Here is a 14,615-nt window from a genome sequence, read left to right on the forward strand (position 1 = left end):
TTATATGGGCGAACTGTCATTGTAACGATTTCGAGCAGTTTCAATTCGTGATTTAAAAATCGAAGGACAACGGAAAAATTGAAGGAAAATTTTTCGAAAATCACATTTTGCTTAGAAAATGAAGCTTTTTCAGATGATATAAAAAACTCGTATAACTAAACAACCCAATTATTATTATATGTCAGAAATACAATTATTCATATTCTAACCACTACCAAAGACAGACGTCTTAACTAACCCTGCAATATTAGGTTTTGGGCTCAGTCAATCGAAAAATGACTAGGATTTCAAACAGCACTTCAAGTTCAAACGAAGTTTCCGAATCATCCAACATTCCAGCCATTGAACGGGGAAGTGAAAACTGGACGTCATGGAAGTTTGCTGCGAAAACTTTCCTTCAGCTGGAAGGCCATCAAGCCAAACAGAAAAGAAAAAAAGAACCGTTGAAGCGGTAGATGAGCGAAAGGATTTGCCAGCCCGATAGAAGCTAATCTCGCTTAGGGATACCATGTGGTCAGAGGTACAAATCAGGACATCTATTTTTTCGGCACAAATTCGATCCAAATTATTTTTATTCTGGTTCAAACTGGTGGTATGTGATTTGCACTTCAAAATGCTATTCGGTTGTTAATTTATTCAACATGTATCTCGAACGATCCAATTTTATCACCTTTGAAGTTTTAGGAATTTGTATGTCCCCAAAGAATTCAGCACACGTAAACTGTTTAAAATTAAACATAAAAATTGTCAAATGTTCAACACTATTCACTTTACTCAGGCTTAACCAAAGAAATAATTTACGCAGTGAGCGTTGTGTGGTTAGGTATCGAGATTTATCAGAATTATTCGCATTATTGATCATGTATTAAGATAGACAGGTTTAATATCTGATCTCCCAGATATTTCAATTCTGCATTATAGATTTTTCCTGATTTTGGGACCGATTACAAGAAACGAGGCGAGCAATTTGCCTCGCCTAGAGTCACTGACGAGCAAAATGTTGTATTAGGAAACGCGAGTGAAACTTGCTTGGTGACAGCTGAGTGGAGCAGTTTCGCAGACGAGCTACTCGTCCGAGATCCAGCCGACTCACCATCTGTTATATCTAAATTGGTCAGGCGAGTAGCTCGCTGCTCACCTCGTTGGCTGTAATAGGCCCCTTTATTTCTTTAGCCCGCAAAACGGTCATCACTTCAAATTTTACAATTCTACCTCATTAAATGTTACTTTAAGTATTTTATCGAAGAAAAATGTCCTTTTGTTTTTATTTTTCCAGCGACGAAATCGAACTGGCAACCAGAAATGAAAAAAAAAAAATACTGGGCAATCTCCAACAATTTCAAATATCGACAACATTCACGTTTCTGTTAAAAACTTACCGACTTGTGCCTTGAAATATGAGCTTGGTGATTGAAGATAATTGCATGTCTTATGAAAATCAGGACAAATGCTAGAATATGAAAAATGAATCAGGACGCCCAAATATGATTTCAAAATCAGGACATGTCCTGCTAAATCAGGACGGATGGTATCCCTAATCTTGCTCCTTGACCCGGAGTCAGCGCGTACGGCGTGGGACGAATTGGAAACAACGTTCGAGGACAAAGGACTCTCCCGGCAGATCGGATTACTCCATAAGCTCATCAAGACGAATTTGGATTTATGCGACTCGATGAACGAATCCAGCTTTCCACGAGCGGTAATGGCGGATGGATTTGACATTTGATGTAGGTTGTCAAACTACTAGTTCATTGATTATTTCCATTGAACTAAAACTATTTAGATGGATTTGACATATAATGGAGGTTGTCATACTACTAGTTCAATGGAATTTTTCATTAAACTGGTTATATTATATATAACGCTAGCCTGCGCCCCCACCGAAAGAGGGTAGACGAAAAGACGTACGCTACCGTCGTTCGGTATAGTTCGCTGCGGTACTTTTTCGCCCTGGCAATCAGACACGACCTTGTGACTGACCAGATGGATGCAGTGACTCTCGATGAAGAGATTTACATGGAGCAGCCTCCATGTTTCACGGACGATAGTCAAAAAACGATGGTGTGCAAGCTTAACAAGATATTGTACGGTTTGAAGCAATCAAGCCGAGTTTAACACCACAAACTCGATGCGGCACTTCGACGTTTTGGCCTGAAACCAACACAGTACGATCCATGTGTATATATTGGTAACAAAGGAGGCAAAATGATGATTGTTGCAATATACGTCGACGATCTAATAATCTTCTGCATGATGATCCAGCATGAAAGTACAAACTGAGGCAACATCTCTCCAGCTGTCAGCACTACTCAATAAAAACAACGATGAGCCGATTGAGATCCGATTCGACAACCAGAGTTGCATTGCGATCGCGAACAATGGTGGTTATAACCACATTGACATACCGCTACCATTTCATAAAAGACACTCTCCGCCGTGGTGTAGTAAACCTGACGTATCTTCAGCCTGAAACATAATAGGGGTCTTCCCTCGAGCTCGTATACGAATACCCAGCCGTAAACTGTGTATCTTCCATTACTCGTTAATGGAGGTGAGTATTTTTACGGCTGGGTATTTGTTTACGAGCTCGACATGAATACCCATAATTTATTACCCTAGCATGTGAAAGGGTCCTAGAACTAAAATGTTTGGAATTGAAATAATTTGCTCAACTATTACCTGCTTGTTCTTGTATAAAAAAATCTATCGCTTTAGTTCGTAAATAAAAAAAAAGCTACGGAGAGCAAAAAAACAGAGTTCATTCGTAGTTGCAATAATTTATTGTGTTTGCAATTTTTAACTAACATTAATACTATTTAGACAGTTTTACCACTGAAAACTACGCTCAAATTCTAGATAACTGCCCTAGGGTTGTCCTGTTTATAGATCACACCACACTATCGGAAAGAAAATCTTTTCACCTTGTTTTCATTTATGTTCATAGTAAATCCGTTCCTTCTTGAAGAAAGTATTTTCGATTTAAATTTCAACGTACCATCTCTCTATCACTAAATTAAACTTTGCTTTTTCGGCTGTAACGTATGCTGTTACGGTGTATATTAGTTACACATATGAATAGTTAGGATATGCCGAGTAAGCAATCTCACTGGATAAAAGCCCTCCAAGCTTATGAATCAAGTAGGAAAGGTTTGATTGAAGCTGAGACAGCGATCTCTCAACATTCTTTGTATGCGTCAACCGTGTACTTCGTGAACCATGTAAATGAGCCTTTGGCTCAACTTTGTGCTTTGTGTATTAAACTGTGTAAACCCTCCACTGTGTGCACTTGTCGTCTTCAGTTTACGACAAGAAAGTCCGCACGAGTCCTTTTATTACGGATCGACATACTGGACAGTTGGTGAGCGCTGGGGCGCATTGAACGCATGATACTGAAATAAACACAAATCAAAAACCTCGTCTCTCTATCGCTGTTCAAATTGACTTACCGAGATGTCCACAGGGGCAGAATACAACACCGACTTCATCTGCCATGCAAATCTTACACTCTCGGGCATCCTTCAGTCGTTTATTCTCTTCCTCCAGTCGAAACGTTTTATCGTTCTCTGGATCGCCCGGCTCGTGCACAGCGTTGTCGGCCGGGGCCAATATTTCAGGTACCATTTTACAGTCAGCTGTAGCAGCGGAGGTGACTATCCTAGAGGTAGATTGTACTGTCTGAGAGCTTGTGTCAACGGAACGAACCTCATCGGAACCGGCTGAATCGGAAGAAGGCGAGGGGGCCGAAAATGTGGAGCTGAATGACGATAGGTTTGGAGCCGCTGATGACGATATAGCCGACCACAGAAGACGTGATACTTCGTTTTCGATGCGACGATCCATTCGAGTCGTACTGGTTGGTTCTAGCTCTTCGTCTTGAATTTGACCATCAAGGACGGCTTCAATTAGAGCCTGAGAATCAGTGTATGGTTGACCGGTGCTCTCCAAGTATCGCTTGGTAACGGCACGTATGCGACCTGCATTGAGTCCCATCGATAACGCCATCTGGACTGGCTCTGTACCAAGAGCCTCTTCTAGGGTCATAGAAATTGTTGTGTGAGCTCCAATTTGCATCTGCTGCTGTTGACCACTTGTGCTGTTATTCTTAATTTGGGTTTGTACGTTTTCAATAAACAGTTGTCCCTTCACTAGTTGTACAAATTGGCATTTGGGGAAACATCTGGCATGTTCGAACCAGGGATCATCGTCAGGCAGCCAATAACGTAACCCTCCATGACAGTAAAAACAATGAACCTCGTCCGATCTGCCTAGGTAATAGAAACCAGCCTGTGCAAGTCGTTCTGGATTTTGAATATGCCCCGTTGTCCAACTTTCAAATGATCGTACTCTTGAATCCAGTGAGCTAAACTGAGCTGCGTGGGGTGTTTTGACTGGCAATATCCCAATGCTACTATCCATAATCGGATTGGAGCCGAAGGTACTGGAAAGTACCTTCGGACAGTTTGGAAAAAACTTTTGATGCTCCGTAAATGGGTCGTCTCCTACTTCCCACTGGCCGATGACTCCCTCGCACCAGGCACATTTAACCTGATCGGAGTTGTATGTATAGTATAAACCTGCTCTGGCTAGCGAGTTTGGACTAATGTACGCGACTGGCCAGGTGGAAAACGTCGCTAGACGACACTCTTCCCTTTTGAGTTCGATGGCATCGAAGCAACGCACATTATTGGTGCGATCCGGATGCAGCAGAAAGTCGCAGTTCGGGTTCAGCATTCGATGTGTTTCTTCGATCTGAAACAATCATTCAATTACATTTTATATTTTTACACACATAAATAAATTGAAATATAATTTTGCTTGTACAAAACCAAACACTCACATTCTCTGTCGAGTTTCCAATAAGAATTGTTACTCCACAAAAGTTACATTTCACCTCCATGTTACGGTCAGTAGCGTAGAATCCCGCTTTGGCCAGGGCTTCAATCGTGTCGTACGCGGATGTAGTCCAACTTGCTTCCTCCCATCTGTCATAGGTACGAAGTCGATTGAACTCGACGTTCATTGCTCTTTTCAGGAAGACACCCGTCCGCGCTGTGTACACAAACCTTTTATGACTTTTTCGACTGCAGTGTTACTTTTGCACTAGAAGTTTAAATTTTAAAAAGTTCAAATTTTTCATTGTGTTAAAACCAACTCAATTGAAGAAAATCGAACCTGTTCTTGTTACTCTCGCTCAGTATTGTATCGCTTCCCCCTTTTCACGGGCGATCCTGTCCGTGTTCATGTTCGTGAATTTTCCATACAAAGAGAAAATTGCATCGCCTAACTCACGACTTTGTTTAGCGTAGCATGATTGGCCTTCGTACTTCTAATGCAATTTGATCTCAAACTTTCTCACAATTTCACCATTTTACTTCTAAATTGTTCGAACAAACGGTAAATAATCAATAAAACTATCACCAAAGTCAGCGTGAAAATACCCTTTCGAGCAAATGCCAGGAACACTCTTTTTTTATTGTTCCTTTGCAGATGTTACTTTGACATTTGGGTGACATTGTTTTCGTTGCTCTTTGCTCGATTTCGACGTTCGGCAATGTTTTGCTGGTTAATCGATATAGTAGGTAGGAATGTTCTTTTATATATTATTTCTGAATTTTTAAATTAATGCATATCAGCGAAAAAAATTATGCTATCATACAGTCCAAATTCGTTGGTAGGCCACCATTACGACCCAACTAGTGGATTTGTTTCGATTTCGTAAGGGGTAAGCGGAGTGTTCGTTTCGGTTATTTATGCAAAAGCGAGTTAGGGTGAAAAAATAAAGAAGTCAGCTGATTGAAACAGATGTTTATTTGGAAACCATGATAATCTTAAATGTTATAATGAATATTATTGCCAGCCTTCTACAAAGTAATTTGTCATTACGTTTCAAGCGAAATCACGAATCACGAAATATCATCGAAGAGAAGCAGAATATGCTTGAATTGATTCGCTAGCTTGTGATCTACTTTGTCGGATCACAATTGACTTTTGGTCACTGGGCCAGCTAGAACTAGACACAACACAAAATATTGTCATTTTTGTAAATATTGTCAGTAAATGTCTAGATATAAGATAAATGTCAGTCCTCCACGCCTGCGTGTTTGGGGGATGTTTATTCTATACCTAGTAGCCCTGAGTTGGTGTCCCAATATATACATACTTTTCTGAATATAATTTATTATCAATGTTTGCTTTCTCGTTGCATGTAAATATTTGTTAATTTATTTTAGGATTAGGTAGAATTAAACATAGTATTAAGGAAATTCAGTTAGAAGTGTAAGTCTTGCATGCAACTAAACAGTGTACAGTACCATAAAAGAGGGGACACCAACCTAGCATAAAATATTGTTAGCCCGCCGTGATGTATCGAATGCTGGGAGCTGTCAACGAGATCACAAACACCAACGTCCCACTGGGGGAATAAATTGAGGCGCGATGGCGCAAACGAGGCTTTTTACCGAAAAATCGGTCCGAGGAGTAAGTTTGGCGCGGCAGCGTGATTCGGCAAATCGTTTGCCCAGAGTTTCGGTTGACAAAACGTGGGATCAGAAGATCCAAAGCACGGTCCGCCAGTATACTACACGAACGTTAATCTCTGGCCGGACCAGTCGAGTGGGATGATAGTGTAGTGTCCCCAGAAGAAATCCTGCATAGTGCACGTCGAGAAGAACAATGGGCCGAATTGGCCATTGTGTACGCAAACCCAAGCGACAGTGCTAAATCCCTCCCGGATCCGAAACGTTAAGGCCGCTTGTAACCTGGCCGAGTTGCCGCTGTAGCTGACAAACAACCCGCTACCCCGTTCTTGGTAGCCCTGCCGATCGCCGTTGGTGCCCGTTCCTGTTCGTCTCGTTCCTGGTTGCAGAGTAGCAGTAAGCAGCATGTCGACCACCGTGCGTCCCGGCCGCAACGTTTAGTGAAGTCCATTAGTGAGAATAAATATGTCAAACAAGTAAGCGTCTTTAGTATTAACCCCCCCCCCCCTTGTAAATCAAAAAAAAAAATAAAAGTTAAATGTAAGGTCAGTCTAATTCTAGTTGTTTTGTGTTACATTAAATGAAATTCATTCTTTAGACTAAGTTTGTCCGCTTCTCGGTATTCGTGATATTTCACCTGAACACGCTCAGTGACCAAAGGCGTGTTGGGGGGTGAAAGTCCGCCCCGCCACCTGAGATTTCTCTAGGAGACCGCGTGTAACGACCCTTTGGTAGTTTGGTGGTGAAGAGTATAATCCCTCCAAGTTAAATGATCCGTAAGCAACCGTAACATTTGGCGCCCAACGTAAAAGAAAAAGTGCTTTGCTTTATTGACCAAAAGTAAACCCCTTTTTTAATCGGTCTCTCGGAGAAATTTCAGTACATTAACATTACTTCAATAACCAAAAAGTCACTGGATAATCTATTGTCTTAAAATTTATCTAGCGAAAAGATGGCGAAAAAACCCATGGTTTGTGCGAGTGATGAGAAAAAACATGGCAGCGATAAACCGTCTTTCACAGTTGCTTGAAGAGATTCAAAATTGTCGAAACTAGTTTATTAGTTGAGCACGCGGCTTTACAGTTACTATAGAACAGAATCAAATTATTTTTCATCTTATAAAAGTTGTTCTTGTTGGAAAATGTTCAAATTTATTTTCTCATTTACTCAGTTTTCATTAATTTAATAATATAATAGTGGTATAGATTGTTTTAATATTTACAGGGAAGGAGTGAATAGTTTTTTGAATAGTAGTTTACGAATTTAAATAATTATTTTAGGTCTAATTTATTGTGGAACCGAAGTGATTTCAAAATGGCTGTTGCTCGTCATACTTTTGATGAAGCGTGTAATTTAGTCGTTGAATGGTACTACAATGTAAGAGTGGATTACCTAATGGAAGATGAACTCGATTATGAGCTGTTGTCTCGATCGATGATAATGTCCGGCGATCTGAGTTTATCGCGTAAACGAAAGTGGGTTCGTGATAGGTTGAAGGCAGAGAAGGAGGGTAATGCAGAAAAAGGTTCGCAAAAAGTGAGAGATAGTATTGAGACGGAAATGAAAATTTGCTCGCAAAAGTTTACCGAAATAAAATCTAATTTGCGACAAGAAGTGGACAACGAAACCAAACACTTGTGCGCGGCGCGCCTTTTGCATGTTGGCATGCGCATAGTTGTGCTATCGTCTGATTCTCGTGGTTCACCGAACTTACATGGTCATTTGCAGAATTTATTAGTGGAACTAGTTGAACTAATAGAGACATTGCAAGTGCTAGCAATCCCGGATAAATCATCTGATGGAAATAGCTCTAGCAACCAACAGGAAAAACAGGCTTCTCAAAACGTAAATGAATCTCCGCAACCAGATCCAGATATATCAGACGACGATTCTTCACCACGTAGGTCAGCTCTTAGTCAGCAGGAGATAGAGTGGATTCAAACGTTGCAAGACAAGATTTTCGAGTTAGAAGGGAAACTGAAAAGACGCGAAGAAGGAATTGACGTTGAAACTCAAACCAGTTTTGACCTTATAGATCCCAGACAACCTACCAATCCTCCCAATCCCGTATCCCAGCATTTCAATTCTCTTAGCATTTCCTATCCATTCTCCCGAGAACATCCACATATTCCACCAAATATTCCCAATCCGATATTCAACCGTCAGGCAAATACAGTGTTTCCCGCTAGCACGGACAATCAAATACAACAAACCGCATTCCAAGGTAACCCATTTGGACTAAACCAACGTAGAGACACGGTACCGTTACAGAACGATAACCAGTTTCAAACTGGGAATTGTCCGCAAAACCCTTATTCAGGACACATTCCATTACATTCGCAAACACCTTTTCCACCATATTCAGTACCGTATCACCCACGTCACACTTTACCCGTTTCTAAATGGAATATTACAAAATATAGTGGAGACGATCAAGGGCTAAAGCTCAACGAATTTTTGGAATTCGTTCAAGCTTTATGTCATGCCGAACAGGTATCAGATAGAGAGCTGTTTGAATCAGCTGTACATCTATTCACCGGTTCAGCATTGAAGTGGTACATGACTCAAAGATCTACTAACCGACTTTTAAACTGGCAGCATTTAGTCTTCGAGCTGAAGCGCACGTTTATGCATCCCGACTTGGATGGTTTGCTACGAAGTAAAATTTGTCAGCGATTCCAGCAGAGGCATGAGTCGTTCCATGAATTTTATTTCGAAATGGAAAAGCTCTTCCGAACTATGAGCGAACCATTTACTGATCACGAAAAACTGCAAATTCTTCAACAAAATATGCGAATTGAGTATAAACGTCAGATGGCGTTTACCGCAATATTCGATTTACAGGCACTTGTAGCTGCGGGACAAAAACTAGACGCACTAAACTTTCCTGCATATAACAGAGTCTTTGGACCCAACCGTTCTGTAAACGCTCTTGAAGAGTTGGCGACACAGAATGTAAAGTCAAAGAATCGCTCTTCCCAATCGCATGGTTCTAACAAAATCGTAGCAGAAACTTCCAAGCAGGGTGAGCAACATAAAACCGATCGTAATCCAATTAATCAAAACGTGCCCAATCGCTCAGGGAAGTGGCAGCAGTTTACACAAAACCAAAAGCAATTTTCGAACCCTGTTGCTGGGCCATCAAATGTTTCAAAAATTGTAGCGAGTCCACCAATAGGTCGACCACAACTCACCTTAGAGGAGGTGGTGAATCAGCATCGACCCCCTCCCTCGAATACTTGCTTCAATTGCGGCAGAATTGGCCATCATGTGGTGATGTGTGATCAGTCACGCGGAATTCTATGTGTGAAATGTGGCCTTAGAGGTTTTCCTACAGCATTTTGTCCTTATTGCACAAAAAACGGGAGCAAAACGGACGAAAATCGCCGTCCGTAAGCCCCAAGAGCGTAAGATCGAAAAAGTCAGCCCCAAGAAGTATGTATAACTTCTGGGAACCAGCCACCGAAAATTTATATAAAAATTCCCCTGAAATTTGTCAAATAGTGTACCCCTTCACAAATGATAAACGACCGTACGCATGTGTTGAGATATATGGCCGTACCGTTCGCGCTCTGCTTGATAGCGGTAGTAACTACACTCTAATGAGCGAAAAAATGTTTTTGCGTTTGAAAAATCTTAAACTCAGCCGTGTCACGAAAAATATAGAATTACGATCAGCAAGCGGCGATGCTTTGCAAATTAAAGGACAAGTTCAGATCCCATTCTGGTTCGAAGATACACTGAAAGTGGTTTCAACATTGGTTGTCGCTAACCTGTCGATCCCATGCATTTGTGGCATGGACTTTTGGAAAAGTTTTCGAATCCAGCCAACAGTGCTTACTCACAGGATGGAACAGCCAGGTGAAACCACTTCCTCGATTGACCGTACGGTAACCGATTCCAATCTTACCGAACAAGAGCGGAAGGTAATCGACGAAATCAAACAGATGTATCTGGCAGCCAATGGAGAAAAACTGACGGCAACGCCCTACGCCGAACATCGCATAGTGCTGAAAGATGAGTGGAAAGACAAGGCACCCGTACGACAGTTTCCGTACGTAATGTCGCCCAAGACACAAGGACTTGTGGCCATCGAACTGCAAAGATTGTTGGACAAAGGTATATTAGAGCGAAGCAATTCTGATTGGTCTCTGAATTGCGTGCCTGTTATAAAACCAAACAAAGTCCGTCTTTGTTTAGACGCGAGAAAAATCAATGAAAGAACGGTGCGCGATGCGTATCCGTTGCCTCATCCGGGGAGAATATTGGGACAACTGCCTAACGCTAAATATTTGTCCACAATCGATCTTTCTGAAGCCTTTTTACAAGTGCCGCTTGAAGAAAAGTCTAGGAAATATGCTGCGTTCAGCGTACAGGGAAAAGGACTTTTCCAGTATACTCGAATGTCCTTTGGCCTCATCAACAGCCCAGCAACCTTGTCCAGATTGATGGATGCCGTTCTAGGTCACGGAGTCCTAGAGCCGAATGTTTTTGTGTACCTAGACGATATTGTTGTGGTCACAGAAACATTCGAGCAGCACGTACAGCTGTTGAAAGAGATCGCTCGTCGGTTGAAGGAAGCAAATCTCAGTATTAATGTTGAGAAATCGAAATTTGGTGTCGCCGAAATTTCCTTTCTAGGTTACCTTTTGAGTTCCGAAGGACTGCACGCCAATCCCGAGAAAATTCGTCCAATTGTCGAGTACGAAAGACCGACAACTATCACGAAACTCAGAAGATTTTTGGGCATGGCTAATTATTATCGCCGTTTCATTTCCAACTTTAGTGGGGTAACAACAGCCCTCACAGATTTGCTGCAGACTAAATCCAAGATAATAAAGTGGAATGAAAAGGCCGAGGCAGCCTTTTGTGATATAAAGGAGCGGTTAATTTCGTCTCCAATCTTAGCCAGTCCAGATTTCTCACAAGAGTTCACGATACAAACGGACGCAAGTGACGTAGCGGTAGCTGGAGTTTTGACGCAGGTGCAGAATGACTGCGAAAGGGTGATATCCTACTTTTCGCATAAGCTAACTACACCGCAGAAAAACTACCACGCAGCGGAAAAAGAGGCGCTTGCGGCTATACTCTCTATCGATGCATTTCGTGGTTATATAGAAGGGTATCACTTCACCCTGATCACGGACTCATCAGCCCTAACCCACATTCTCAACACGAAGTGGAAAACGGGATCTCGATGCAGTCGATGGATACTGAATTTACAACAGTACGACATGACGATTAAACATCGCAAGGGGAAAGATAACGTGGTACCAGACGCCCTGTCGCGAAGTGTGGCCGAGACCAGTGTATCAAAAACATCGTCATGGTATAATAACACTATGCAAAAGGTTATACGAAGTCCCGACAAGTATGTCGACTTCAAAGTCGAAGACAATCGGCTGTATAAATTTATTTCCGTCCCGGATAAGCCGTATGACCACCGTTACGAATGGAAAGAGATTCCACATTCGGATGAAATTCCCGATATCTTTTTGCAATGTCACGATAACGCTTTCCATCCTGGCCAAGAGAAGACATTAGCCCGTATCCGCCAACGTTACTATTGGCCACGAATGGTCTCACAAATTCGAAAGTATGTCCAGAAATGTAGTACCTGCAAAGAAGTGAAGGGAACATCAGGACCAGCTGATCCAGAAATGGGTGAAATGAGACGCGCCACTCGTCCATGGCAGATAATCTCAGCTGATTATATAGGACCGCTACCTCGCAGTCGTAAAGGCAATCAGCATATTCTGGTCGTTTCGGACTTCTTCTCTAAATGGGTGATGATCCAGCCGGTCAAGAGTATCAGCAGCACTTCACTGTGTAGCATTTTACGAGATCACTGGTTCCTCCGAAACTCTGTACCCGAAATCATAATCACCGATAATGGCAGTAGTTTCTTGTCGAAAGAATTCAAGGAGTTGCTAGATCGCTTCCAGGTTACACACTGGATCAATTCGCGATACCACTCCCAAGCAAACCCCGTAGAAAGAGTAAACCGAACCATAAACGCCGCCATCCGGACGTACGTAAAAGACGATCAACGATTATGGGATAGCCGCGTCCCAGAAATAGAAATGATCATGAATACGAGCGTTCACTCATCAACAGGTTTAACGCCCCATTTTATTATCCATGGGCATGAACTGTCGGAAATGGGTACGGATCATAAGCGAGTTCGTCATGGTTCAGCTTTGACTCCGGATGAACAGGAACAGCGACGAAAAGAAATGTTTACTCGTATATACGAACTGGTAAGCAAAAATCTGGAAAAGGCACACAATGCTTCCAGACACCGATATAACCTCCGACACCGGAAATTCGCCAAACCATTCGTGGCAGGCCAACTTGTTTACAGGCGGAATATGAAGCAGTCCAATGCTAGCGAGGGGTACAATGCCAAGTACGGTAGGCAATTCCTTCCTTGCAGAATAATATCGAAGATCGGTTCCTCCTCCTACGAATTGCAAGACCTCAATGGGAAGAACCTAGGTGTGTGGCCTGCAGCCCACCTCAAACCAGGTTGATAAACACTTGTCTCCGAGCTTCTGTCTGGTTGGAATGTTGTGGTAGATAAAAACAACAACAAATGGAAGCATTTATTTCGGTTGGTTGCTAAGTGACATCTCAGTTTTATATTCTCGTTAGATTCCGTTCCACTTTGCGAAGATCATGCAAATAATTCGTCGTACACCTTTTGAACCTAAAAGTAGATGAAAAAAAATACAAATTAGTCTATACTTACCTGATGAACCACGAGCAGAGCCGAGAAAAATATACAGACTTATTTCCGCGTGCGGAATTGCCCATCGTCGCTGCTGAGGATGAAAAATTTTGACAGCTGAAGGCAAAGGTTGCCAGCTTCAATAAATGTGTATAAGTGTAGTTTGTTGTTTACGTAACTAATTTGTTTAGTTCACGTAACGAAAATTTTGTAGTTGACGTAACCGTTTTATACAGTTCACGTAACGAAAATTTTCGCGATGATGTAACTAATCTACGTCATCTCAAATGGATGCATTCGCTCTATTTTTGGGTAAAAAGTTTTCTCGCGCAGCGAAAACTTTCGAAAACCGAACCGAGTGTATCATTTGAAACTTTAGTGTAAATCACTGACTCTCGTGGGAGAGTACCAGTTGATACATATTATTAGGGCGCCCTAGACATAAAGAAACCTTGTAGTAAAGTAATTTGAAAATAAAGTAACGAAATGAATGAAAAGTATGAATGAAAAAGGAATGCTAGAAGAGATGAATGCAAGAGAGTGAATGAGTTGAATGAGGTAAAATTACCCTTCTTGTCCAAACTAAAATTTGTGACAGCTGTATAAGAAATTCTGAAGATGAAAAGTATTTGATCTGTTCTTCGTCTCTTAGGTAATCGTAGTCGTAAGGTTAATTTTACATCAACCAATAAGAAGAGTTGATAGAAGAAATCTCAATAATTTTGTTTCTGCTCAGCAACAGTGAAGACGGTGGCTTTTATCTGACGCACCTATAAATCTGGAAGCTTTGCTTTCGAGTCAACGGATGGATGGACGGACATAATATTTTCCGGTTTTGACGATGAATTGCCCTCAACTGTAGGTGGACAGGCTCACTCTCGAGGTGTCACACAGTTCGTGGGAAAGAGCTCCTCTGTTTAACATGAAAAATCATTTCACGAATTGACCTGACGCTAAGAAAGAAGTAGTCGCATTTGCAGTTGCAGGACCGATGATGGACAGGCTCACTTCCTCAGAGTCTTATAATTAGTGGGAAAGAGCTCCTCTGTCTAACATGAAAAATCATTCCACGAATTGACCGGACTCTTATGAAGCAGTAGTCGCATCAGAAGTTTGCAGTATAAAAAAAAACCCTTCGGTTTTTTTACCCCGGTTCTGGGAAGATTGTGATCTACTTTGTCGGATCACAATTGACTTTTGGTCACTGGGCCAGCTAGAACTAGACACAACACAAAATATTGTCATTTTTGTAAATATTGTCAGTAAATGTCTAGATATAAGATAAATGTCAGTCCTCCACGCCTGCGTGTTTGGGGGATGTTTATTCTATACCTAGTAGCCCTGAGTTGGTGTCCCAATATATACATACTTTTCTGAATATAATTTATTATCAATGTTTGCTTTCTCGT

General features: G+C 41.7%; 1 protein-coding gene across 1 annotated transcript; it reads right to left on the reverse strand.

Moving 5' to 3' along the window:
• Positions 1–2,761: 2,761 nt before the first annotated feature.
• LOC129721596 (death-associated inhibitor of apoptosis 2) lies at positions 2,762–5,501 on the reverse strand. Its single transcript, XM_055674350.1, has 4 exons — positions 5,173–5,501; positions 4,838–5,100; positions 3,447–4,749; positions 2,762–3,389 (listed from the first exon to the last, which is right to left on the reverse strand). Exons 2-4 carry the CDS (start codon positions 5,018–5,020, stop codon positions 3,301–3,303), a joined length of 1,575 nt encoding a protein of 524 aa, XP_055530325.1. The 5' UTR covers positions 5,021–5,100; positions 5,173–5,501; the 3' UTR covers positions 2,762–3,300.
• Positions 5,502–14,615: the final 9,114 nt, after the last annotated feature.

The sequence above is a fragment of the Wyeomyia smithii genome, chromosome 2 (assembly GCF_029784165.1).
Source record: "Wyeomyia smithii strain HCP4-BCI-WySm-NY-G18 chromosome 2, ASM2978416v1, whole genome shotgun sequence".
Lineage (NCBI taxonomy): Eukaryota > Metazoa > Arthropoda > Insecta > Diptera > Culicidae > Wyeomyia > Wyeomyia smithii.

What these genes read in the sequence shown, in the direction of transcription:
- LOC129721596 (XM_055674350.1), bottom strand. Translation starts at nt 5,020, where the DNA reads ATGAACGTCGAGTTCAATCGACTTCGTACCTATGACAGATGGGAGGAA. An exon ending in TTGGAAACTCGACAGAGAAT is followed by an intron (nt 4,750 to 4,837) that starts GTGAGTGTTTGG and finishes TGATTGTTTCAG; the next exon opens with ATCGAAGAAACACATCGAAT. An exon ending in CTGCCCCTGTGGACATCTCG is followed by an intron (nt 3,390 to 3,446) that starts GTAAGTCAATTT and finishes TGTTTATTTCAG; the next exon opens with TATCATGCGTTCAATGCGCC.